At 39.5% G+C, this 27,151-nt stretch overlaps 2 protein-coding genes and 1 long non-coding RNA gene across 6 annotated transcripts in view; 1 reads left to right on the plus strand and 2 right to left on the minus strand.

Annotated features, from left to right (window-relative positions):
* HFM1 (helicase for meiosis 1) overlaps positions 1-467 on the minus strand; it is a 58,540-nt gene extending 58,073 nt beyond the window's left edge. For both annotated transcript variants that reach the window (XM_048945717.1, XM_048945718.1), the window contains exon 1: positions 180-467. The gene's annotated coding sequence lies outside the window, so the exon portion shown is untranslated. The remainder of the gene's footprint in view (positions 1-179) is intronic.
* Positions 468-552: 85 nt separating this feature from the next.
* On the plus strand, positions 553-17,495 carry CDC7 (cell division cycle 7). Of its 3 annotated transcripts, none has more exons than XM_048946591.1 (12): positions 553-653; positions 2,774-2,874; positions 5,148-5,234; positions 6,937-7,072; positions 7,691-7,784; positions 7,867-8,009; positions 8,981-9,236; positions 9,785-9,880; positions 10,664-10,830; positions 12,353-12,435; positions 15,267-15,416; positions 16,377-17,495. In XM_048946591.1, exons 2-12 carry the CDS (start codon positions 2,781-2,783, stop codon positions 16,748-16,750), a joined length of 1,680 nt encoding a protein of 559 aa, XP_048802548.1. In that variant the 5' UTR covers positions 553-653; positions 2,774-2,780; the 3' UTR covers positions 16,751-17,495. The 3 variants fall into 3 exon arrangements, with proteins under 3 accessions (XP_048802548.1, XP_048802550.1, XP_048802549.1); XM_048946593.1 differs by having other exon boundaries at positions 5,151-5,234; XM_048946592.1 differs by having other exon boundaries at positions 592-649.
* Positions 8,026-16,503, minus strand: LOC125693997 (uncharacterized). Its single transcript, XR_007377361.1, has 4 exons — positions 16,426-16,503; positions 13,760-13,879; positions 9,310-9,819; positions 8,026-8,679 (listed from the first exon to the last, which is right to left on the minus strand). It is a non-coding gene; the product is annotated as an uncharacterized LOC125693997 (long non-coding RNA).
* Positions 17,496-27,151: the final 9,656 nt, after the last annotated feature.

Below are 27,151 nucleotides of genomic sequence, written 5' to 3' on the forward strand. Positions count from 1 at the left end.
GGGTTCTTGTTCTTCACCAAGGGATGAAGTTACTTGTGCACAAATGCAGAAGAGACAGTCTTTAATAAGAACGACGCTTATTTTTCACCTCAAAATAACGACAAAAAGTCTGGATAAAAGAAAAAAAAAAAAAAACAACAAAAAACCCCAAACCAAACTCCACACAAACAACAACGTACATGGAGTAGCTTCACGGACTCCCGAAGAATTGAGCTGAATTGAAGGCAGATCTGAAGAGAACCAGATCTTACCCCCGGCTGGCAATTATTTCGCAATAACCCCACACACAGAGAACAAGATTTACGCGGGCCGTTATCCAGCAGACACTGCGGCCCACACGGGAGGCCTAGCAGGGCCCCGCCGCCACACAGCTCTCCCCCCGCTCCAGCAGATCCCAGGGCAGCCCCGCGGCCGCAGGACGGCACGGATCAGAGCGGAGCGGCAAGCGCACAACTCACCACCCCTGCTGCCGGCCGGCCGCCTCTCGGGGCGGGCCTCCCGCGCTGCCTACCAATAGCAGCGCGTCTCCCCGCGACCCGCCGTCCCATTGGCCGCGGCCGCGGCTTCCGCCGAGGGCCGGGATTGGTCGCGGAGGGGCGGTCGGCAAAAGGCGGCAGCGGGCAAAACTTCGGCGCATCGCGGCGGCCGCGTGAGTGAGTCCCGCGCGCGTCCCCGGGCCCCCTCGCGCCCCCGCTCCTCGCTGCACTGCGGCCGGTCCCGCGCGGCCTTCTGTTAGGCATCGACGCGGCTCGCTCGTCCCCCGCCTCCGCTGCGGTCCCTCGGCGCTTCTCCTGCAGCCCGTCCTGGGGAGGCCCCGCCGCGCCGGGCCGATACCCGCGTGTGATCCCGGCAGGGCGGGGCGGGAGGGCTGCGGGACGTGGGCCGGCGGCCCCGCTTCTCCGTGCTCGACGGGGGAGCAGCCCGCGGGGTCCGGCCCCGTTTCCCGCACGGCGCGTGCCTCGAAGCTCCGGCCCGCCGCTATTGGTGCCCGCGGCATGGCGTGTCTGACCGGGAGCCTCGCTGCGAGGGCTGCGCATAATGCTAACCCGCCGTGACACGTTCCGCGTGTTCGCCCTTTGTCTGCGAGTACCGGCCTTCTCTAGCTCGAGTCCTTCGTGCGCTGTTGGTGCTGCTCGAGTCGCGGTGCTCCCGGTGGCTCTGTGGCAGTTGGCGATGCTGCAGCCGAGGATGGCCGCTAAGCGCTCGGGACCTGACCCGAGAGGCCCTGGAGCTGTGTGAGCCCTATGGCCTCCACCGCCTGCACCTCGCTCATTTCCAGGCCGTGCAGAACTTTTTTTCTGTGATGGAAGCTGGAACACGTGAGGGTGAATTGAGCTGAAACTTTGCATCATCTCCATCTTCCTCTTTTTCTCTCTCAGATGATCCCTTTTGAATGTTTTGTAACGTAAAAACTGGATGCCTGACTTGAAACTCCATCAGGTTCCATTTTACAACTGCGAGGCCCACTTCCAAGTTTGTAAACTGTTTTAAAATATATTCAGGTATTCCCGGCATTCTGTTCTGCAGCCATCAGCACCTGTTTAACACAAAGCAATGGAAGGGGCACCCTGTGTTACTGAGCCCCCTCTGCCTTGCCCGTGTTCCCGAGGTCCTGCAGGCTGAGCAGTTTTGCTTCCAGCTTCCTGAACGTGTCAGCCTTGGGCTGGCAGAAGCTGGAGCTGGGGCTCCATTTCAGCATGCTGGTAACAGCAAGCTCTGCCATGCGCTGATGGGCTGTCCTTGCTCTGCTAACGAGGCCGTGTTCAGGGCACTCCTTGCTCGGCTAATGAGGCCATGCCATTGCAGGTTTGGAATAGGCTCGTCTGCCTGCTCAGCACTAGCAGGGCAGTGCCTACCTGTGAAAGGCTGCAGAGTGCTGCCTCACTCCATGAGTCTCCAAGTTGCATTCTCCAGCAGAGTTCCCTCACAGAAAGGGGCTGTCGCCTGTCCCCATTCTGCTGCCTGAGAATGACAGAATAAAGGTAGCCAGGATTCTCAGGGGACAAAATGTATTTCTAGCTTGCTGAAATAGATGAATCTTTCATCTGATGTTTTTCAGAATACGTTCCCCTCTTGTAGAATAGTTCAGGCAGAACTTTGTGGGCTCAGCAAAGGTACAAGCAAGGAAGATCCTCAAGAAAAAATGGCGCCACTGTGAGAGGCAATGGTGTTGAGCTCCTTTGTCGCTGTTTGTCCTTCGCTGGTGCTCTGCATCTCTTCATGAAATAGGATTATCTTTTTTTTTTCAATTGTACATTAGTACAATAATTTACACCTTTTCTTGCAAGATTTGGGAAGAATCATTTCAAAATAAATATGCTCTATTATTTATATGAGAGATTAGAACAAATAATCATGCTTTTGGGTTATGTTCTCTAGAAGAGGGGGATATCTCACATATTGAGATTTCAGGTTTTCAGGTTTTCTGTCTTGCAGCTAATTTCTTGTGGACCAGTTCCCCACTTTTCAAAGCAAATTTCAGAAAAAATGCATAGCTTTAACATGAATGAGCAAACACGCCACATAGAAGAAAATCATTTGTCTCTAAGCTTATCCTGCTTTCTTCCTTCTCTTCCCCTTTCTTACCTTTTACTGGAGATCAAGTGGGTTTACTGGTTTGATTTTCTCTGGGATGGTAGGTGCCTTGCAATTTTAGGCAGTGCAGAGGAATTCCTCACACTCTGAGTGCAGGGCACTGAGTGTATTATCACATAAGTTTGCTCCCTCAAGTGTCCAGAAGTGGTTTTCAGGGTCTTGGATTTTTTTTCTTTAGTTTTGTGATGGAGACAGAGTCCAAGTCTCACTGTGATGAGCAGCACCCTCATCAGGCTGAAGACACAAGCAGAAAGCTTGCGCCGAACAGTAAGCTTTCAGGTACGTGCTTAAACAAGGACTGCTAACAATACGTTTTGGTGTTGATGTGCTTCTTCATCACTTCAGCAAGTTTTAACATCAACTGTCAGATTGTATAAAGAATTAATGAAATGAGAACATTTGAAATTGCTGTTGACATCAAGCATATTCCTGCTTTCCACGTGGCTACAGTTCATCAGCAGTAGTTTGTCACAATTCCTTTATCCCATTTATTTATTACAGAATATATTATTTTAAGGGATAATATAATTCCAAAAGGGACTTCTTGAGAATAAAATTCCCTTACCAGACAGTGTCTCAACAGTAATATTTGTCTTTTAAAATAAAATCACCAGCCTTGGCCTTAAATATCTGTAGATGTGTTGGTGTGCACAAACACACTGTTCTTGCTCATGCAAGAGAAGCTAAACTACAGACACGTGCACTGATAGTGGTTTTGTTGCTGTTTTTATTTTGTTTGTTTATGACTTAAATCTGGGTGTTCTGTACACAGGCACCATCCTTGCTCAGTAATTGCTGGTGGTCAGACAGTTTATATATAATGGCTACTGATTTTCCTAGAAATAGTCCTCTGTCATTTTGCTGCACATCCGTGTCCATAATTAGAGCAATGCTGAATAGCATTTGATGTCTCACTTTGCAAATGCTTTTAATTCTGGGAAGTAAATAAATCTAACAGAAAACATTGCAAAGAATGGCTGCGTTTTTAAATTGTGTTGTGCCAACAATGGAGCAAGCACTATGCCCAGCTGGGGATTCAGACTCCTGGAAGAGAATGGATGATGTTTATGCAGCTATCAACAAGGACAGTCAATGTTTGTTTGCTTTGGGGGTCTTTCACATGCGAAGCTATGTTGAGTTGCTAAATTTTCTCAGTGCCTAAGATACGTACTCCTCTGGTGTAGGATCACTCAGCCATTAGAGCTCTGATAACATTCAACTCCTTCAACTCGGTTGCACAAAACCAAGTAGCTGGCAGATTGTACTGCAGCAGTTGCAAGAGCTTTTCATTACTACTACTATCTACCATAGGGCCATTGATCTGGTGACAAGTTAAAGTCAGCTTTAAGTCTGATCTGCTAGTTTCTGAAGACTTAAAAGATGTGGGCTTCAAGTCTTTATTGGAGTCATTTGCATTTTGTCAAGGTTAAGTCCTTTTTTTCAACCAAACAATTTTACTGGAGTATTTCCAGTGCAAATTCAGTGTAATCAGTAAGAACTGAAGCTTAAGCTCCTCTTTTCAGAAGCCAAACTCAGATATGAGTGCTGGAACAAAACTGTAGGTTGCTTTATTTAGAGCAGGTTGCATAGCAATCTGGTTCTAAACAAGGTAATTCTGACAGAGCTGTTAAGATGCATATCAGCATTTCGAACCATTTGCTATGCCTGTCCTATGGCACACAGCCTCTAAGCATGAAGGTCTGTCTAGGATATTACAGAACTAATAATGTTCCTATCTTGAGCAGTAAGACCCATGTTTTACCAATGCGAAAGAATTTATATTTTTATTAAATTGAATTTATTATTCATTTTTAGGATGAAAATGATAAACTTTCGGGTTTTTTTCCATTTGATGTAGTTTCCAAATAGCATTTTTTTCATACTTCTGCATAATCAAATGTTCTTTAACCCTGCTTCATACGCAGCTTCAAGAGAAATAGAGAACAATTAAAATAGAAGCATTCAGGAACTGAATGGAAAGCTAAGTTTTGGGAGGAATGCAGTACAACATCCTTGTCCTGCCATCTAGTGATTGCAGCACAAAGTACAATAATTTAAATGCAAAGCAAATATGCTTTTTGGCATTTACTATTATAACAGTTTAAGAGATTATATTGGTGATCTTAAATGATAATAATTTTCCTACATTTTTGATTCTTGTTTTGCATCTCATGGATGTGCTCCTTTGCTTACATAAACAACTATTATAGTTTTGTCTTTTGTGGCGTTGACATTGCATGTCTTAGGGAACATTAATCAGTGAGCATTAATCATGTGAAGTTTTACAAAAACAGCTTTTCCTCTCTCAGGAACTTCTAGGTGGCAGGTAGGTAAAATTTTTTGAAATGCTGCAGCATGGAAGGGAATGTGAAGAAGATGATCAATTAGGCAGACAGTAATGCCAGCAAGGATAGGTACCCCTCGTCTGTTTTTCCTTCAGTTTGTCAAGTTGCAGTACTAGAAATTGATGTATGATTTATGATCTGAACTACAGACCAGATACTGAATCGAGCAATAAAATTCTCAACTGATTTTCCCCATTCTTTCCACAGCAGGAATAAAAAAAGATATCGAAAAACTTTATGAAGCAGTGCCACAGCTTGTAAATGTGTTCAAAATTAAGGAAAAAATTGGAGAAGGTAAATGTTTTATTGTAGCGTACTTAAACTTACTTCTCTCTTGGAATGTATAACTTAGCAGATATAAATCTAAGATGCCAATACAAGCTATTTAAGCCAGATGCCTTTTGATTTACTTTTAGGTGTATACAGTACTCCGTTCTTTTTTTACATGGAAAATCTATTTATGTGCATTTGTGTTTTGACATATTTAATTACTATGTTTGTTTCTGCTGAAACTGAGGGCAGAAGTGGAGGAGGAGGCTAGAATATTATAGCTGCTCTAGTTTCTTTGTTGTTGTTGCTGGGTTTTGTTTTTAGGATATACAGGATCAAATTTTGGAACACTTAGGTACTCCTGACCTTCAGTGGATACTATTGTAGATAGTCTATTAGAAGGTAGGTACGACTGCAAGTAGATTCCTAGTGCCTTCTGAGTCTGGGACTTCAGCACTTTTTGAAACTTTACTCAGGAATGACACTCCAGCAAAGATGTGTATGAGAAGCAGGGCAGCTTTGTAGCTGTTTTGCAATGGAATAACAGCGATGGCAAACCAGGGGGCTTAAAGTTTGTCTGTCAAAGAAAGTAAAAAGCGCCATTCTGCACAGTGATCCAAAATTTCTAGAAAACATGCAGTTCTCTTTGTCATAAATAAGGTAGTCAAGCTAAATCTCCAGTTATGAATAGTACTCCAATTTCTCTCCTGGGAGCAAACAATGCTCTTGAAAGCCAAAAATACCACTAGCAGTTCTGTGGCATAAAGACAAGACAAGCTTCAACTTAGGATTCCATTCAGGAGTCTGTTTTGTTTTAGCAGTTCTCACCACCAAAAAGAAGGTCTTAGGTCAACTTAGTAACCCTTGTTGCTATGAGCAATTCTATTTGATTTATGGGACACTAGGTTTTTTTACGACTGCAAGAAGTATTTAGAAGTTTTCCTGGCATTTTGATGTATGTATATGATTACAGACTGTTAAATTTAATGTGACACAAACACGGTAGTTAAAATATAATCAAAAGTAAATTTGAACTGCTTGTTCATAGGAAGAATGCTCTGACTTGTATGTTCAGGTGTCTCAGATCATTAGGATAAATTAACCTTCCCAGAGATATTTTAGGATATCCTTAAAACTGTAACAGATAAAACTGTAATAATAAAACTTAAAGCTGTAATATTATTGTACAGTGTGAATGCTCTCTTTCTCTAAGGAGTCTATAATGTTCTGTCTATGTGTTAATGCTAGAGGCCAACAAATAGTAAAGCTATACCTTTATAAGGTAGGAAAGAAGCCTTACTTTATAAATAAGATAACAGAATTAAGGAAAATGTAATGATGTCAGAAGTTCCTTGAGTAGCAAAAGCAGTGCTAGCCAGATTAGCATTAGATAGCTGACTTACATTGCAGAGAAAGAAGAGTTGGATGTCAGATGAAAGAGAGCTACCTAAACAAGAAAGCAAATCAAAGACAGGAAAATTTACATTCAAAGAGCTCTATGTCCCTGGCAAGTTAGACAGTGTAACATTTGCATTTTTACTGACATTAAAAAAATTGTATACAAGATCACTGAGTTCAGTAATAGAAAAAAGAAACTGCCTATTCTCTCTTCTAAAATCTGTTTTTGATGTAGTGTCAGATGTGCTGTAAGACTGTGAACATTTAGATCATTTCTGTAAAAATCTGAATTGACTTAATTAAAGTTGCTTTTCTCCCTTTTTTACAGGTACTTTTAGTTCTGTTTACTTGGCCACAGCGCAACTACAAACAGGATGTGAAGAAAAAATGGCTCTGAAGCACTTGATTCCAACCAGTCACCCTCTGCGAATTGCTGCTGAACTTCAGTGCCTCACAGTAGCAGGGTACTTAAAAAAAATTATGATTGTCATGATTAAAATGCTGAATATTGTCTTGCTGCTCTGCATTTATGTATGTAAAGTTTAGGCGCTTCACTTGCATTTTTATTTTTTTTAATCTCAGAAATGTTTGAGATTTATAGCAGGAGCAAATAAGAAATGGATTCTTATCTGTAAGGAATGTCCCTTTTTTGCTGGTCTCAGTTTGCAGACCATACTACATTTTCCATCTGAGAAGTTCCATAATTTGTATGTATGTGGGAACAGCTGCTTGGAAAAAATAATCTCTTAAGAAATTAAAGTTTTGGAAATGAATTCTAGTCACCAATGTGCTCAATTGCACATTTTTAGAGTAGCCAGTGTTTTTAGAGTAGCCAGCATTGTGAACTCCTACATCTACATGCAGTGGTAACTACAAACTGTGGCCCCCTGATCTGTAGAGCCCTCATCTCAAACTGCAGAATTCAAATGGAACACAAGTACAACATAATTACTGCTAATAAGACTGTTGCCAAAGTATAAATCAGATATTACAAGAAAGCCAGACTGAAGTTTACAGGAAATAAAGGAAAATCAAAATTCATCTTCTGGTCTTTGTTCAATGGCGTTACTTCTCTTTTTTAGGGGACAAGACAATGTTATGGGAGTTAAATATTGCTTTAGGAAGAATGATCACGTGGTTATTGTTATGCCATATCTGGAACATGAATCCTTCTTGGTGAGTCCCAGACTTCTTATGTGTAATAGAACTTCTTAATTGAACGTAGTTGCATAATAACAGTATCCAAATAATCTTTCAGGACATTCTGAATTCTCTTTCCTTTGAAGAAGCGAAAGAATACATGTTTAATCTGTTCAAAGCACTGAGGCGCATTCATCACTTTGGTATTGTTCATCGTGACGTCAAACCCAGTAACTTCCTCTACAACAGGAGGCTGAAGCAGTAAGTCTGTCCAGATGTCCATAGTGTGATCTCGTCTGGGGATGTGTCTTGGCAGAACAGATTAAATGAGGCTTTTGGTTTTCTTCCTTCCAGCTGCCTAACATGTGCTTAACTAATAAAGCTAAAAAAGGCTTTTTATTTGTAAAACTTTTATTTCTGTGTTTAGGGATTTGAGAATGGAAAGATTTTTTTTAGCATTTAATTTAATGTCTGCCTTACAGAGTGTCAAGTACCTGAAAAAGTGAAAATTTACTGTTGAGTATAGATACAACATTTTTTAATAAAAATGAGAATAAAATCAGTAACGGTCTGGAAAAAAGCTAATAGGTACTTGTTAAGCATAGGCTGGTATTTGTAACTTTCTACTCATGAATTTTTATAACTAATGTATTTGGTATCTGAAGACTAAGAAGTCACGTACTGCTTTTTTTTTGGAATGGATTGAGTAATGTTTCATTGCTAGCGGTCCTGTGGTGACTAGTGAGAAGGGTGCAATTAGTGAAGGTCTGGTGGAGAAACAATCTGATTAAAGATAAGTGATTTACAGTGGCATTGCTTGAGGTTTGGCAAACTCTTAGCATTATTATTATTCCAGCTGTCTTCACTGCTGCATTGTGCCTCTGTCCATGACAGGTCAATTCACTTGGCTGCTTTTTGAGGTAATTGGGAACTGCAGAATGAGAACCCAAGAAAGAGATTACTGGGTATAATTTTCAAAATGTCAGCGGTGAAAGTACACTTGAAAAGCTTACAAGAAACAGCAAAGTAAGAGAAATAGGTGTGGTGTAAAAGTGAAGGGACAAACAGAGCCAGACAGATGAGACAAACAGAGCACAAGGAAAAAAAGAACAGAGTTGCTGGCGGCAGCACATAAGCAACATGAGTAGTAAAATGTGAATAAACAAGTAATAAGTAGTTGATAAAACTGGTTGATACTTTTTGACTCTTGATTCTAACTTTGTTTCTTTTAGGTATGCCTTGGTAGATTTTGGCTTGGCACAAGGAACTCCTGATACAAAAATTGAACTTCTCAAAACTGCCCGTTCTGAAGGCCAGCAGGGAAGTTACTCACAAAACAATCCCAGCATAGCTTTGGGAAATGGGGATTCTCTCGCTGTCACAGCACCTAAACAGATTGCTCAACAGTTAGCGTCAAGAGCATCTGACAAAAGCTCACTCTCCAGCTCACACTCAAAAACACAGATTAAACAAGGAAGAGGAGGAAAGGTTATCAGTTGCTTTCATTAATATTTTTGCATGTTTAATGTATTTTTTTATCCAACAGGGGGAGATGTAATACCTGAACAAAAGCTGTGCTGATCTTGCAGATTTGATGCACTGAACCAATTTTCACATTGGAGCAGCTAGTTTTATGTAACACTGTTGGCGTCATCCAGTATCTGTTAGATATAATTCAGCATTGAAACTCTAGCAATGAGTTACTCTAGACAACCCTAAATCTTTTTTTTTAAGCCCACATGCTGTTAAACTCCTCCCCAAACCAGTAATTATTTGTGTATGCTTACTTGCATATATATAACAAATGCAAAACAGATGGCATTTCAAATCAGCTTGGGGCACATGAGTTGTGATTAACTCTGTGAGCACGTTTGTTGTTCTGTCTAGATGATGTTTTCTTCACAGTGAACTGATGCCTGAAAATGACTTACCGCGTAGGTGTTTCAGTTTTATGTCACTGAACACAGTTCTTGAACTCCCAGTATCCAGCTGAGCACTGGATAAGATCCTTACTGTATTCTTTGTTGATGTTGTAGGAGGATTCTGTGCACCATTCTGCCCAACGCTCTGTCTTTGGAGAGAGGAATTTCAACATCTATTGTTCCACATACCAGGAGAACTCAAATACAAAAGTAAGAAACATGACTCATCAGTAAGAGCAATTTGTCACGTCTTAGAGAAATTATAGAACTAGTTCTGTAAGATTGGGCAGAACCCTGTGAAACTAAAGTTCTCAGCTGACAATTAAGAATACAGATTATTAAGTGTGACTTCACTGAAAGGCTTGAAGAGTTTTTCACTTGTTTGAGTCCCTTTTGAAACTCCTGAAGAGGTGTTATTTGTATGTCTCCCCAACTCATCTTCTCTGTATGCTAGTTGGTATCTTTCCTACACATGTACCTTTCCCCCAAGATATCTTTAGTTTGTGAAGCTTTAGCTTGTTATTTTGCAACTGAAGTTGTAGAGAAAACAAGTATGTAATAAATGTTTTCATTTTGTTGTTAAGAATTAATTTGATATGGAGAAAAACCCCAAGTAAATTAGAAGGCTTGTCTAGCAATGATCATCTTATTGTAGAATTAAAACTAGTACTACTTTGGTTGTGGCATTAACTATTTTGTACACGTTTTTTTTACAAATGTTGCGTCAAAAGAATGCTTGAAAAATTATGCTAACTTGAAAAAAAAAAAGCTTTGAAGTTTCAAAATATCTACTGGATATTAATTTTTGGAACCACTGAAAAATGAAGTACATTTATAGATATTATGATTTGGTAGAAAGATTTGCTATCTCCTGTTTCAGAATTGGAGCTCCTTGCTGATGAGAGTCTTTTCAGTAGTTTTGAGATAGGTATCTATGTATAAAGGGAAGCTTCTTCAATAGTTCACCTTCTAAAAAAAATATCTGTTTTGCAGCTCATTAAACAATCTAAGATGATAGATGTTTCATCTAGAAAGTTAGTAACAAAGAAGAAGATTATTTCTACCAAAGCAGTGAGCAGGAAAGCTGCCAGTGGTTGTCCATCAAACCTGACCTGTGACTGTTATGCAACAGACAGAGTTTGCAGTGTTTGCCTTTCAAGGTAATTTGCTTCAACAATGCTGTAAAATTACTTACTATGCTGTCAAACAAGGTCAAAAAGCTTGAATTTACTGGAGAGCTGTTTTAGTAGATGAAAGACAGCATTTGTGCAGCCCTTATGACACTAGGTGTGCTCTTCAAAAAGAACAGTTCGTGGAATTTGTGGAGTAATTAGTTCACTGCTGTCTGCAGTAAGAGATTCCCTGTTAATGATTTTCTGTTGCTGTTGTATTTAATTATCTGCCTACATGTGTTGTAGAAAATAACCTGAGTTACAACACTTAGACAACAGTCTGTCATTGAACAGTTATCTAACAGGCCTAAATTACGCCAACTGCATTGAAATTCAGTGATTGGACTCTTGCTTTCTGAGAACTTAAGGTTAAATACATTCATCAGGCTGTTTGCATTCTGGAAATCATGAAACATAGAATAAAAAGGAAAGATGACAGTGCTGTATTACTTAATTTGAAATATTTTAATAGTGAACAGGCCAGAGAATCTAAATAACACAGTTCAGATCAATTCCTCTGTAGTTCATTTAGGGGACAGAAATTTATGCAGAGAAATCTGCTTGGTAGTCATGAAACTGTGTGGTACCTCTCCCCTGACTGTCAAAATACAATGTTATCAAAGTCAGTTCTGAAATTAAACATGAGGAATTTGCTAGACTCACAAAAAAGCTGGCCTGTAGAAGGAAGGCTCTTTGGACCTTCTTTTCAAGAAAGACTTTTAATAACGATCTCACAACTTTTAGTTAATCTAACAAGAAGTAAATTCTTGTCAACACTCAGAAATAGTGAGCCTTAGTTTGCTCTGGATAAATACAAAGCCATAACATCCACACCCAAGAAACCAATGCATTTTGTGCCATTGGTTAATTAGTCTTAACTTGAAAGTTCCTTTGAAAACACATGTTGTCATTGAATGAAACTGAAAATATTGTGACTGAAGTATGCAGTAAGTATTCTTTCTATGTATTATAACAAGACCAATAATATAGCTGGTAATTATAATAAGGTTATTTCATATGAGCTAATAATTATACGCTGGATGATTATAAGATGCTTCAGACATAAAAACTGAATGAGACATTTACACATCTCACAAAAGTATATTCTGAAAATATTAAACATCATTATAATTAGAACTAATAGAAGCTGTAACAGATCCCAAGATGACGTGCCCAGCAAGTCTGGAGATGACAGCTTTGCCAGTTGAAGTAGACAAACAATGTGCTCCTGAGACACTCAGAAAAGAAATTCAGCACTTAAAGAGCTGTCAGGAAGATGATGCTTCAGAAAATAAGGCAACAGACATGAAAGGATGGGATCAGGTTCCTGATGAAGCATACGACCTACTACTAGACTTAAACCCTGCAACAAGAATAACTGCAAAAACTGAATAATGCAGATTTGCACATCTGACAAAAGTATATTCTAAAAATATTAAACATCATTATAATTAGAACTTATTTATTTCTGAATGCATATATTCTAAACGTATTTGTCTCTTACAACAAGGTGTCAACAAGTTGCTCCCAGAGCAGGAACACCTGGATTCAGAGCACCAGAAGTACTGACAAAGTGCCCCACTCAGACAACAGGTACTACATGTCTTTCTTTTTTTCAAACCTATCATTTATGAACTGACATCATCTTTTGTATAGGAGGCTGTTTACACATGAAATTCGTTTTATTATCCCTTTAACATTTATCAACCATTTCCCAATTTTAATTTAAAGTTCATTACTCAGAATAAGAAGGAACTAGGAATATTTTCCCGTGTTTGAAACTTGAATGTCTTTATCCCTTTGAGGGGTACTGCCATATGCAGGAGTTCAATAGCACATGTTTTAAAAGAAAACAAAGTTGTAAGTTTTATCAAGTTTCTTGGCTCGTTGGCTTATTTATTCAAGAAAAATCTTAAATAAATCTTAGAGAGATATGCTTTAGACTTTTCTAGACTGTTTGCCACATGTATTTTGCTGTCACAGGCATAATTAATTGTATGAGTGCAATTTTTATGTTTTTTATGAAGTGTTAGTTAATCAGTACTTTTCACTGGATTTTTTTTTCTTCTTTACTAATGCTTTAAATAGATAATCTGTACATTTCATGATTTTTTCTTACTAAGATTTTTAATTTTTCAGGGCTAAAACCTATACGTTTCAGTAATCGGGTAAATATTGGGGCAGAACAAAGGGGTGGTTAATGCATTAGCTGACACAAGTAGGCTGGGAGAAACTCTGCGTACATGGAGAATTGGAGGACTGATACAAAGTTAAACATGTCATGTGTGACCAGAGGTTTTGATTATGAAAATGAAGGATAGAAACCAACATTCTCAAAATCTGTATTTAAAATGTTGATAGCCATCTTTTTTGCTGAGCACTTTGTAAGAAAATAGTCAATTTGCAGCATTTGAAAGTGCTTATACACACTCAGACTAGCCTTACAATACATTTGATCATCATATCCCTTGATAGCTTAATGCTGTTTGAGACAGGATCTGTGCTGTGGGCATGGCTGGGATTTCAAGAGGAATGGCAGCCTACTTGGAGTCACTGTGCCTGTGCAGTAACAGCCAGCTTTGTCAGCTAAGAGACATCCAGAAATCCAGGACAAGTTTAGACAATCCCTAAGTCTGTCTAGACAGAATTTATGCAGAAAGAAGACATACTTAAGAAATTTTGGACACAGGGTTGTCTTCAGTGTGCTTTCAGACAGTTTTCTGTTCTCTAGGGTAACGGAGGGCAGGATTACAGAAAATATGGGTAAATCTGGAAACCCTCGGGTGTGGCCCTAAAGGTATTGAGTCAGTGCTGCAAAGCTTCTGTAATAGGTCAACAAAGTGCTTAATTAGAACTGGGTAGAACAATGCTAATATTTATGAGATAATGCTATACTTGAGCTAACAAATCTCCTTACCCAATAACATCTGGGACTGCTGTGGTCACCTCCTTGTACTCCTGCCAATCTTGCTACTAGTTTTGGTCTTTGTGCCGAGACCAAGTTATCAGCTGGATCCAGCTGACTGTCCAGAGCTACCTTAATTAAGTGAGCCAGGTTTAAAACACAGAGAATACAACCCAAACCTACATCTCGGCCCTAAGCAGATCCAGTTACATTTTTTAACTTTATTTGTTCCTTTGTTTCCCTTTGAGATGGTATCCCTTACTAGTTAGATACTAACCACTAGGCAAATGCACAGAGAGGAATCATGATTTTGATGTCATTGCACAAGATCCCACAGTCTGCTGAAGATGCCAACCCTATCAGAACTGTAGGATTTAGTAGTAATTTCACTATATAATTGTCTGACAATATCAGGAAGAGCTAAATAATTATCTTTAAAAGTCTTCACCTTAATGACTGTCCTTCCCAACCACATACTAAGGGTGATGCATAACACTGTAAGCAGCTAGTGTGACCAACATCAACACAGTACTGCTAAAACTTTTTCATTGAAGATAAGATGCAGAATTCTTGCACACTGAATTATTGTACCCATAAATAACTTGGATTTTGATTTTTGTAAAAGACTTGAAACCTGTGTTTTAGACCAACTTAGAAGTTTCAGAGCTCTTTGCCGTTTCTAGCTAAAATGTCAGACTTAATTACTGCATATTTTACTGCCTATTTTTGGAAGATATGCAGGATGACTAGAGGTTTATTTCCCAACTTAATTTTTCTCTTTAGAATTTGAGAGTTCTTCAGACTCTCTCCTTCACTTTCCTTGCCATCTCTCAAAATGTGCAACTTAGCCAAAAAATTACAGCAGACAGGTATTCTTATAACTTTCAGTATTAAAGTTTCCATCATGCTTTGGCTTTTTCCATCAGAGAACTCCCTGTACTCTTCATAACACAATGAAAGTGATGAATAACTCTTACAGTGCTTAAACAATCTTGTCAAGTGGTTTCATATTAGAGAGCAAGCAAGTTTGTAGTAAGACAAACCTTTTAGTACATCTAACTGGCAACCTCAGTCCCAGAAAAGTAAGATTTACATTCAATTCTGAATTGTTTTGTATTCATGAACTTTTGTACAAAGTTTTCTCCAATCTAACCAAACTTATTGAAGTATCAAAACTAGCCATTTTTTCCTCTCTCAGCTCCCTGATCAGAATAACTCCAAATGTTATTTCAGTACATTTCTTAAAGCAACTTAATGAAATTACTCATGTGAGAAATTCTATAGACAAACATTCTCTATAAAAGAAGGCATCTGATTTTATTTACAAGTATACCAATTTGCACTGCTTGCTGAAGTGTTATCATTGTGACCACAGTCTGTAGGTAATTCAGAACATTGCTTTCTCTGATGACAACACTTCCGGTCATAATTTCTTTTTCAAGAATTTGGGATTTTGCTTTTGATGAAACTTTACTTGTTTTGCTTGCTTATTTGTTACTAAGCTTGCTTTCCATTACAGCAATTGACATGTGGTCTGCAGGAATTGTATTCCTTTCTCTGCTCAGTGGACGGTATCCATTTTACAAAGCGAGCGATGATTTAACTGCTTTGGCACAAATCATGACAGTTCGTGGATCTCGAGAAACCATTCAGGCTGCTAAAACTTTTGGTATGCAAACCTTAATTATGGGGAGGAGGGGAAAATGTATGCCTGGTCTGCTGTTTAATACAATGATTTATGATCTAGTTGTGACTTGTTTTTATTTTAAACAAACTTTTAACTTTGGGAGTCACTTTGGAGGTAAGTCACACTTCTTGCATGCAAAATAACACTTATTTATACATACATACAGAGTTTTAGGAAAGCTTTTATTTGTCTATCCTTTATAATTTTTTATGAGGAGTAATTCATTCCGTGAATTTCCTAACTTTGCTGCCTTTCAGTAACTCAGGGCCACTTGAGGTGAAATATGCCAGCTAAATGTTTCCTACTTCTTAGAATTCTTGAAGTAATATTTATTCCTGCAAAATTTGCTATGGAGCCTTAAGTTGTATTGACTTAATATTTAGAGGATGTAAATCTTGCATTTTTATCCAACTTCAAGAAGGACCAGAAAAAACCAACCAACCAACCAAAAAAAAACAGTAGAAAATGCAAGAGGGCCTGTTTGGAGGGAGAAGAAAAAGCACAAAAATAGAAATAGCCATTTTCCTTGACTGCAAGCCAAACATTAAAGCACTTGGTACCTGGAAGTGTAACTGACAGCATCAATTTTAATTCTCCAAGCAGGTGTTTAAATCAGTAATATAAGCAATGAACTGAACTGGGTTTTAAGTTTTCAGTTCTGTTAAGATGAGGGTGAAATGGCAAATGGTGCTGTGTGGACTGAGTGATGACTTGTCAATTTATAACTTCATGTAGAAACACAGTTCTGTTCTAAGCAGAGCTACTTCTGGCTTTCTGGGGCCCTTACTGTCAAACATGGCTGATTTGGGTTTTTTTAATTCGCTTTGAACTAATGTCAGTTCAGCTTCAATACTTGAAATTTCTCTGAAACAAACTTAAAAGTTGAGTCATAGAGCACGTAAAATAAAATGTCGCTGACTGTAAAAACTATTTTTCTCTCAGGTAAATCAGTTCTGTGTACCCACGTTGTTCCAGCACAAAACTTACGAACCCTCTGTGAGAAGCTGAGAGGAACGAATAGCAGCTCTAACAGATCCCACGGTGACGTGCCCAGCAAATCTGGAGACAACTCAGCTTTGCCAGTTGAAGTAGACAAACAATGTGCTCCTGAGACAATCAGAAAAGAAATTCAGCACTTAAAGAGCTGTCAGGAAGATGATGCTTCAGAAAATAAGGCAACAGACATGAAGGGATGGGATCAGGTTCCTGATGAAGCATACGACCTACTTGATAAGCTACTAGACTTAAACCCTGCAACAAGAATAACTGCAAAAGATGCCTTGCTGCATCCCTTTTTTAAAGACATGAGACTATGAGAACATGCTCTGTTCATGCTTTTGTACATTTTATGTGAAAATGAGATAATTAAGGAGTTTTAATCCGTTGCCCTTACACTCATTGAAGTGCTATTACACTGTGCACAGCACTACTGAAATTCTCTCACAATTGGACTGCAAATGCAACTTCTTAAAAAATGCTTGCAGATGTAAATATTACATAAACGTTACTGAAATGGTCAAATCCTGAGATGCTTTTGAGGTGTTATTACTGTGCATACCTGTTCTCTAAGAAAATTAACTTTGATTTACAACCAAAGAGTTTCTCACAATAAGATTAATGCTCAAGATACTCTCTCAAAACATAGAAATTTGCATTGAGGTACGACTGAAATGAAAAAGTGCTCGAGGGATTTTTTTCCATAATTGCATACCCCTGCTTTGCTTCCAATTAGTACCTGGGAGACTAAAGTGCACTAATTTTGTGGAGATGGTTTTCAGAGAACAGCTTTACTTCGGGAGTGTTGCTGGAACAGGGGCTAGATAGTGAAGTTTTATCATCAAAACAAAAGCATCACTGTTTTAAAAGTACTTCTTTTCCCTGTCTGTTCCTTTCTACGTAGGCAATAGTGATAACTGCAGTTACTCATTTTGCATAGCCTGTATTTCTTCTGTGCCATTGGTAGCTGTCAATACACAACAACTGTTGCCTTCAGAATGTCTTGTGTGACATGTACGTTTGATTTCTGTTATGGAAACTGATTTTCACAGAACATCTTTTAAATAAAGGATTTGTTTTTATAACTTCAGAAGTGTGTCTAGAGATGATTCTATACAAATAGTTAGGTAAGGTTTCCCTGTGGGATACTTCTGTTCAGGAAGAATTATGCAGCTTTCTTTTCTGCATAAATTCCTCAGTGATGTACAATACTTTTCAGATAGACCAGTGTATAGAGCTGTCATAGCGGAAGTATCTTAATTATCAAGGAAATCTTACTGCCTTACATTAAAAGCTGGCTAAATGTCTGGTCACAAGTAGGAATCCCCCCCTCCCATCCCTAGTACCCTCTAGCTTCATGAATTCATTGTGTGAAGTAAGTCATTCTCAGCAGTACCTCTTTGGAAACCCATCATGCTTTTGGAGACTGAAATTTAACATAGTGTTTTTCCAATTACATTTCTTGAAATGCTCATGTAGTTGTTGCTATAAAAGGTTACAGCCACTCCAGGAAAAGATTGCTGCTTTGATAACTTTTATATAAGCCTTCACAAAGAAGCTGGTAGTTACGTCATGACCAGTGCTGTGCCTGAAGAGTGATTATTTCAGTACATTCAAAATCTCCAGTACAAAGTGATGGTAATATTGCCCTGTCCCTGCTGTCAGCTGTTAAAGAAAAATATCTGTAGATGTCAGACTACCAATGGTGGGTTTCAGAAAATCTTGAAACCCACAGTACTCTGGGGCCCAGGTCTTAGTAACTATTGCTGTTTATATAATTTCAACCCAGCACGTCACTGAGAAATTATTTATCTAGAGGAACTGTGGCCAAATTTGGCAAGCGATACTGTCTGCCAGTGTCTGCAGATGTATTGTTTCCTCCTACGTTCACTCATGCTGTCTGTAGTCTCACGAGAGCACTAGTTGATGGAAAAAAAAATGCCAACTATCTATTGTGAACTTTCTAAATCACTTCTGCTTTTTCAGCCCTCCTGCTCACCACTGCATTGATCAGATGCTTGCAGCAGGCACTGCAACCATTAACCACCATGTAAGTTTAATAATCAGAGCAGGAATATTCCTGCTGATGGTGTTTTTACTATTGTTAACGGTAAATAAAATTCTGCAAGTAACAATTCTAAGCTTAGATAATTTGATAACAAGCTAGAACAAAGCATTGTTATTCTTCCTCCAGATAGCTATTTATTAAAAACGTCAGACATTACCTGGGAGTGGGATAAAACAAAGACTGTTGGAAAACAGCAAGGAAACACTAGAGGTGAACAACTAGTTGCCACTGAATTCTCCTTATCTCTCCAATGGTCCTACAGGTAAGAGCCAAGATAAAAGATTCCTTTAAGTTAAATTACTTGACATGTTTATAAAGTGGATGTGAATTTTGTGTCATGATAACTGCAATTAGGATGAACTGCATGCAGAAACAAGAGTGATACAACACATATTCAAGCAGTTGCAAGAAACAGCTGGAGCACTGTTAAGTTCTGGACATTGTGCTATAACAAGGATGTTAATACATTAGAAAGAAACCAAATAAGGCAGCAAAAATAAGCATAGTCTTCGTTGGATAAAGAAAAATTGATAGGAATAATCCTGAGAACAAAACGTTGGGAGCAAATCTAAATACATTTGTGTATCTAGTGTAGGGAAGACAAGCTTATTCCTGGTCCTACGTAAGTCTAAGTGAGGAAATGGTGGCACATTTTAAGCTTACAGTACATTTCCTTGTTGTAAACGACAATTAGGGAAGGGGAAGTCACCTTACTAGACGCGGTTGAAGAAGCACCTGCAAACCAGCAACAAGTTTTTCTGGATAATACTGACAACAAAGTAGAAATGAATTTCCAAATCCTACTGAGATTGTAGTGCTCTCCTTTTTGAGATCAGACTCAATGGCTTTTGAGATAGGACTTAAGTGTTAAAAGGCTTACATAAAGCAAATTGTTATGTGGATAAATAAATAAATCATGCATCAATATTCTATCAGAATATTCAGTATCCTCCTTATTTTATGCATTTGCCATACCTAGAGTTTACACAGTATTTGCTATTCAAATAGTAAAAGCAATTTAGGACCAATATGCAGCCAAAGCTTCATGTGCAGGTGCAAAAGAATTTTGATGATCTTGAGTGGCCTTTGGAGGCCACTGGGTCTGATGAAAATGTTTCCATAACTGTCCAATATCTAGCCAAGTTCCTAAGCTGAAGAGCTAAACTGCACTTCAAGATAGAACATAAAGAAATTTTCATTCCAGTGAGCCCCTGACATGGCCAATCTGGTAATCAAGGCATTGTGATTGTGCAAGAATTTAAAAAAATTCACATCAAAGTCAATGTAGGCTTTGTAATCTGGTCAGGCTACTGTGCAACTTCCTGCTTTAATTACAACTGCCAAACAAAAAGCATTTCCTTTACCAAGATGATTTATTTTCTTAGCAGATTTCTTACTAGTCCTGCTGGTTAGCAAAATACAAAGGAAAAATCTCAAATCTTCCATCAGTGATGAAGAGGCACTTTCTTCTCAACTAGATGGCATGTTTTCAAAAATGTGTTTGTATTTAATACAGCACACCTGAAATTTTCTTGTGTGCTCGGAACAGACCATATAGCACAGTGGGATTCAGCCATGTCAGCTTTCTCCTTTTTCTTTATCATCTTACTTCAAAGACGCTTTTCCTGAAGGGAAAAAAAATCACTAAGCACCCAAAGCACTTAAGAGAACAACAGCGTTTAAAACGAAATTAATATTTTCTATGGCTTTGTAGATTCTTATTCTATAACCAAACAATATCATTCTCAGTCGGTAGGCTCATAGCAAAGACCGTTTCCCAAGACATTACTCAATTTTTATGTAAATAGTTGCAATGGGTCCCTTTTTAAATTATTTATTTTCTATTCAAACTATATGGCCTAAAATTAATTTTACTACTCACGCAGCCACTGCGTGTTCACTTCATCTTGTCCCTTTTCCAGAACACAGTACATGTTCCAGATCAGTGGCAGCATAAAGGAGGTTCACACTCCTTTCTACTGCTGCATTCCTGGTTGACCAGTTCAAAGGGTGGTAAATATTGAAGTTGGCTGCCTGCACACAGTGGGTGGAAACTGGATGGGCCCTTTGATCAGATGCTCGTGAAGGCGGGTGCATACAGCTTTGTTACTCTGAGCATTCCTGGTGAATGGATGTTTTGAAACAGGGCACAGCATGACTGAACATTCAAAAACCTTTGGTCAGGTACTTAGTTCTGCCTCGCCATGACTCAGCCAGTTCTACTTTCATGCTCTTCTGACTCTGCAAGAATGTTGCCTCTATACAATACACCATTGTATCATGTTCAAAACTAACCACTGAGAGCATTCCTGCTACCCCCAGTTCATTCCATTTCTGGAAAGACTGAAGTTCTCCTGTGGGACTAAGGCAGGGAAGATGGTGCTTTTGTTACATGTCATTTGCTTTCTTGCATAAACTGCCATGGTTTTCAGAGAAGTCAGATTCTAATCTAAGCCTTCATTATGTGTTTGTCACAAAAATACTAGTGCTTAAGAAGTACTTTCATGAGCATTTCCCTTTATATGGCATAATCATACAATTTATAACAGTTAGTGCATAGGTGGTTTTACTTCTTAATGTGAAGAGCTAAGGATGAAGCCTAGCAATTGTAATACTTGAAAAATATTACCTTTTTCTGTGATTAGAGTTTGTATAAGTTGATCTAATTAATGCCCAGAAGGAGGCAGCTTATTGATAAGATCTCTTGTCTTTCTTTTCACCAGCTCTCTCAAAAAAATCCTACTAGAAGATTGGATTCCCTGCACTGTGTTGCTGAGAAGTGTTGGTCTTCTGTGATTCTTTCATGATTTTGTATGTTGCTGTGCATTAAATGCAAGCACACAATCACTTCCATTTCCAGTCATCCTGTGGGCCTTCTTTCAAATCCTGCCTCTGTTCTACTACCCTTCGGCTTGTTTTGGAGATTTCAGTCTTCCTCATCAAAACACTTGACTTGTACAGGTAAGATATTCTAGAATTCTCACTACTATTGCATTTTTCTACTCTGTATTCTTATTACATCTGATCTTGAATATCAGTTTTAAACATGGGAGAAAATCTATCTTCTGTTGAAGCTTCTACCAGATACCTACACACTTGTTTGCCTTACTCTGAAAGAAAGTGATAAAATGAGACAGTAATGCTGAATTTGTAACAAATCAACCACTTCATTTTCCTCCAACACATCCATATCTAGCTATGAAAGTTATCTCAAACTTGCTTTCTAAACTCTCCAAAAATCTATTCTGCCCTGTGATATCCAGCCCATTCCCATGGGCTGCCTTCGCTCCTCACAGGGCTCTCTTCACTTTCCAAAAATATATCTCACTGCAGGACTCGGACGGGAGGTGGCCTTGTTCCTCTACCACTTTTTGCTGTGATGGATTTTGGTGAGATAATTGATCATGGATAGTTCATGCAGCACAGATTAGTCCTGCATGCAGCTTACAACCAAGCAGTTTTCACCTGCTGGGATTCCTCGTGTGTGCCTTTTGGCTTATGTTTTCCACTGCTGGTCTGCTTGCAATTGGCTCTGTAACTTGAGCCACATTTACTATGAATAAAGTAACACGTAGTTCAAATTTATAGGTATTTCCCCCAGTTGTCCTTGTAAAAAATAAAAAAATAAAAAAAATCACCATGTACTGAATATTCACTAACAGCCCATTCTGAGAGAGGAGAGGATCAAGATACCTGCTGATTGCTATGACTTCCTTTGTTAAAATCAATGATTTGATTAATCTGATGCATTGTAACTTTGATCTGGTTAATCTCCGAACAGCCAGAAGAATGAGAGCTGCAAAATGCTTTGAAAATTATTTTGGGGATGGATGAAATTATACTGGACTAACACGGCTCCAGAACTGCATTCTCTGGCCTTCCTTCAGGGCATATAAAATAAAACATTCCTATGAAGATTCATTTCATAGAGCACATAACACTTACTGCTTCTAGGCAATGTAGATCCTAATGAATTTGGTAGGAAGGACATCACTTCCCTCTTAAGCTAACTGCTCCTGAACCACATACCTTCTGTGATCATATTGCCTCTAGGATTCTGTTCTGGCTCTTGACATGCTGCACTCTGCCTGTGGCCTGCCTATAAAACATAGGGTAAAAAAAAAAAAACAACAAACACTCTACCAAAACAAGTACTCTTCAAATATTGACTGTCCATAAATGTGGTTTGTGAAATGGTAATGCTTGATTCTATAATGTATTAATTATTCTAAAGAAGTAGTTATACCACATATGAATCACAGAGGGGTGCTTCCAGTCTGGCTCTGCCTGTGGCCATGCAGGGCTGCTGGGGGGGAGTGCAGGGAAATGCTGGGACCTCCGCTACATCCCGCTCCATCCCCCTGGCCCAGGGAGTAGCCTGTGTGGAGCAGCAGCCCCCCCTTCTCATCCCACTAATCATTTCCAGTTTACAAAACTGACAAACAGAGAGTAATAAATAGCTCTTAAAGATATGCAGCTTATTTATCAGGAGCAGCAGAGCTGGCTGCAACAGCACAGGATTTTTTCCTTATCAAAACAGCCGAAGAAGTGAAAGATGGATGCTACCAGATACTGCAATAAATTCAAATTCCCATCAAATAAACCTCAGCAGCCAGTAACATCCCCAGCTCTGAGGGAGTGAGATCTTCCTGCTGCCCTGTGCTCCCACACTAGGGTGACTGCTGCCTTGAACCACACCACGTAGCCAACAGAAGGTAAATCCTGCTGATAAATGACAAAGAAGACAGTGTGATCCAGGACTTATTTCTAGTTCTTCATGTGGAAGTCTTTATAACAGCAATAAGAATGGTTGCTTTTTCCTTCCCCTCTCCTTTGACTTCTACATGCTCCTCCCTGAAAATGCATTTATCGAATTTAATATGCAATTAAATACCCCAAACCGAAACACAGGATCTTTAAGTAAAATCTTTAACAACTCAAGATCTTCAGCAACTCTTCCCAAACTTGCTGTGGTTATCAGAGAATTAGTGTAGGTCTCCAGGCAAAGCTCCTTGATTCTTCACTTTTCTTGTCTGAAGCATTGCAACAATTCTCATTGCTGGAGATAACAGAGCTCAATAGAAAGACTCTAACAGACCAGTGGTGGTTTGCCAGTAGCTCTCAGATTTCCTATGAGTGTCAGGGCAAGAATGCAATTTCCTCCACAAATTTTCAGGTGCGTCTCATTCTCAAAGAGAACTGAAAGTTTCACTTTGCCCCCAGTATCACCAGAGCTAGGTCAAGTGAGTTTTTAAGTCAGATATTTGTTACAGAATAATATATAAAATATGCATACATGAACTATTCCAGCTAACAATCAGTATGAGTACGGGAAGAATCTAAGTAGGCAACAAGCAGAAAGTAGATGAAAGCAGCAACTAAATGAAATTGATTTCAGTACAAGAGGAAGAGTTATTTGCTTCCATAGCTTAGAGTACGAGGAAGGAACAAGTCCACTGCAGGTTTTCATAGGCAGAATCCCCCAGGTAATTGAAGAAATACTGATCAGCTTATGCACCCATGCATTACTGAATGCACTAAATCACTTGAAAGTGAACTAACAGCAGTGATGCTGTCTGCTATTTGCCTACGAGGGGCTGACGTGCACCTAACAGTCCTGAGGCCCCAGCCCTGGCTGCCCAGACCAGGGACCCACATGAACAAGCTGAAGGTCTCTTTGAGGCTGGGACACCCAAGGTTCCCTCCTCTGAAAAAGTGTATGGAAGGACAGAAACAGAGCACGAGTTTCGGGACTGCATGTCTACATCTTACCCCTTTATGGGAAGGCAGGCTAGGGAAAAGAATCTCTATCTTGGTTGAAAAGTGCTTCCTAAGCATAACCTCGTGAAGTAAAACACTCAGAAAAACAAAAACATCCCCCTCCGTTAGAAGCCCATGCCAAGGAAGTGTAAGCACATGCCTTAAGTTAAACAGATGTTTAGGTTTTTGACCGAGTAGGGCCTGTGCTGACTCTGCAGTACTGCAGATTTGCAAGAGCAGCCAGCAGCAGCGCTGTCCCCTAACGCTGCTGGTACCTCTGCCCTGCTGATACACGCTCCTTGGTACGCACCCTCTGCCTCACATGACAGATTTCTTAACATACAGAAAGCCATAGAAGTACTTTTCAATCTCCAGCAGCATATTAGGCTTGAATAAGGCATTTGCATTTCTTGGTATGAAATATCTACATGTATTTGTGTGCTGCCTAAGCGCAAAATGTTTTCATAACATGATTATTGACTCAATAAAACCAAAACTTTGCATTAAACCAACTGTGAGCAAGAAAGAAAACGCAAGGGGAGGTGAAAGTAGAATGAAGATAGTTACAAAATACTTCTCAACTACTGACATGCTAAGAAGGCACCTTATTGATAGTGTTTAGAAATGAATACATGTGTTATAAATGCTTGAATTTAAATTCTAAACTGTTCTTGAAAACTCTTTGCCCTTTGCTACCCTAAAGCAGCAGACTATTCCAAACGGACTTTATCTGCTTTAGAGACAAACTGCATCACGGGGGAAGCTCCCATTGCCAAGTACTTGGCAAACAGCCTTGCAATTAGGTACTTCTGTCTACCCTAGGGAACCTGAATGAGAGCAGGAGACAGACCCAGATTTAACTAAATGAACTGCACCCTCTCTGAAAGCAGCATGCCAAGTTTTAGAATATTCTGGCTTGCAATAAAGTTTTAAAGATAAGTTTCCAACAGTTGTCTCAGCAGCCTGCTCAGCACACACACATTTCATACAGAAATACAGTTCAGACTGAGGCCTGGGTAGGCAACTTTGCCAGAATTAGGACATATATAGAGTATGTGTCATGCATTGTCTGTAAAAAACTGTCCATTTTTTACAGTTGGCAAGAACACATATAGGAGACAAGGGTGGCTGTGAAAGAGGTGGAAAGATCTGCTGATTTTGCTTTGTTTTCATGCAAATAAAAAATGTCTATGTCATAGGTACACAAACATGCAGTGAAGAAATGAGCATATCCATGCAAAAAGTGGTTGTGTAGATAAAACGTATGAGACCCTTAGCTGGTGCCTCACATGCACAGTAACCAACTTGCTATTCAAGTTACGCTGTAAAGACCTCTTTCTTACAGTTTTCTTTTTTGAGAAGTTGCAGATACACAAATCCTTTGGGAGGAAGAAGTAAGAGGTTCATAACATGTACAAGCCTAGCCGCATATAAGTATTTTTTATTCCTTCCTATTATCTCAAGCATAGAACCTAGGAAAGAAAGCCTAAGCATTTCTCTTAAAAGGTTACATGAGTTTGCTCCTTTTGTGCGTCAAAGCTGCAGTGCCTTCCTTTCCTGGAAGTTTCCTTCCCAAACTGGCTGAGTTTGCTGAAACACACTGGTCCCCAAAAACTGAGATCATCCATCACAGATGCATGCACACTCATAAGTATAAGCAATCTGTGTAGTTCACAGAGCATGAACTTTAATTCTATCTCCTTTAGGAAATATTCTCTTGCCTTTCCCTTCCTAACACCAAAAAAGTATCCTGTGGAACTCCATGCAACAGTGATTACAGAGAACAAAACAAACAAACAGCAAAATAAAAGCAAACATTTCTCATAAAATTACAAAGCTAAACAAAAGGTTTGGCCAGGGACTAACCCTCCCAGCCCTGCAGGTCAGGCAGTAGGACAAGCTGGGTGAGGGGGCCATGATGCCAGGGGGCAGGACTGTGCCCAGGCCTGCTGGTCTGACCCCATGAGGTGCCACTCACAGCCGAGGCCCACCTTGCTCTTGCCAGAGTGAAGGACCAATGTGCAGCTTGAAAGCTTACAAAAATTCTACAGCTTTTGTATAATGAGAACTTGCAGCAAATGCAAAGGAATGAAAAGGAGATCTCTAGCAGAAGGATTCAGATTCCCTATGAAAATGCTGGAGGCAGCTCTAATAGCACACAGTCTGTATAATGTCTTTTCCAAACTGACTTTTCCATTAGGTCTCACAGTAACAAACAGTGCTAGAAGTTAGATACTTCTCCTCCCTGGAGAGCCACGCTGCATAAGTGATCTCTCAGATAGGCAGCAATGGAGGTACCAGCTCTCTCCCAATCTGGTTAGCAGCCTCAGGAGCAGAGAGCTCACCTGACATCTGTGGGCTGTGCCTCAAGACCTTTGTGATTCCATGTACATGAACTTTAGCCTTCTTGTTGTTATAAAACTGTGACACAAAAAGTTTACGAAGCAGCTTGCTTACGGTATTGATGATGATACAAGTATGCTATCTCAAAACACAAACAGGTTTAATTCACCTTTAAGGAACGTAGTATTCTGATAATGACAGTCTCTAAGTAAATCAAGGAACAACAGAACCACAGAAACATAAAATTCATTATTCTATGAAATGCACAGGATCTGCTTATTTCTTCATCTGCTCAGACAATCTGGATTTCCGTTCAGCTATTACTTAGTGAAATGAGAGCTGTAGAATCCTGGTAAATTAATTACAGTCCACTTTCCCCCATCTTTTTGTATGTTACAAAACAGGCTGGCTGCTCCTTCTTGCTTCTGTTTCCAACTAATCCTTAGGAAGGGCCATGCTGCAATACTTCATATCTGTGGGAGCCATGTTTTACTACTATTCCTTTCAAACCTAGATGGAAATGGGTCTCTTCCTCACCAGAGGAAGCCTT

Source organism: Lagopus muta, chromosome 5 (assembly GCF_023343835.1).
Source record: "Lagopus muta isolate bLagMut1 chromosome 5, bLagMut1 primary, whole genome shotgun sequence".
NCBI lineage: Eukaryota > Metazoa > Chordata > Aves > Galliformes > Phasianidae > Lagopus > Lagopus muta.

Bases quoted from the DNA above. Each gene is read 5' to 3' on its own strand.
- CDC7 (XM_048946591.1), top strand. From the start codon at position 2,781: ATGGAGACAGAGTCCAAGTCTCACTGTGATGAGCAGCACCCTCATCAG. The intron at 8,010-8,980 runs GTAAGTCTGTCC...TGTTTCTTTTAG, and splicing joins TACAACAGGAGGCTGAAGCA to GTATGCCTTGGTAGATTTTG. The intron at 9,237-9,784 runs GTTATCAGTTGC...TTGATGTTGTAG, and splicing joins AACAAGGAAGAGGAGGAAAG to GAGGATTCTGTGCACCATTC.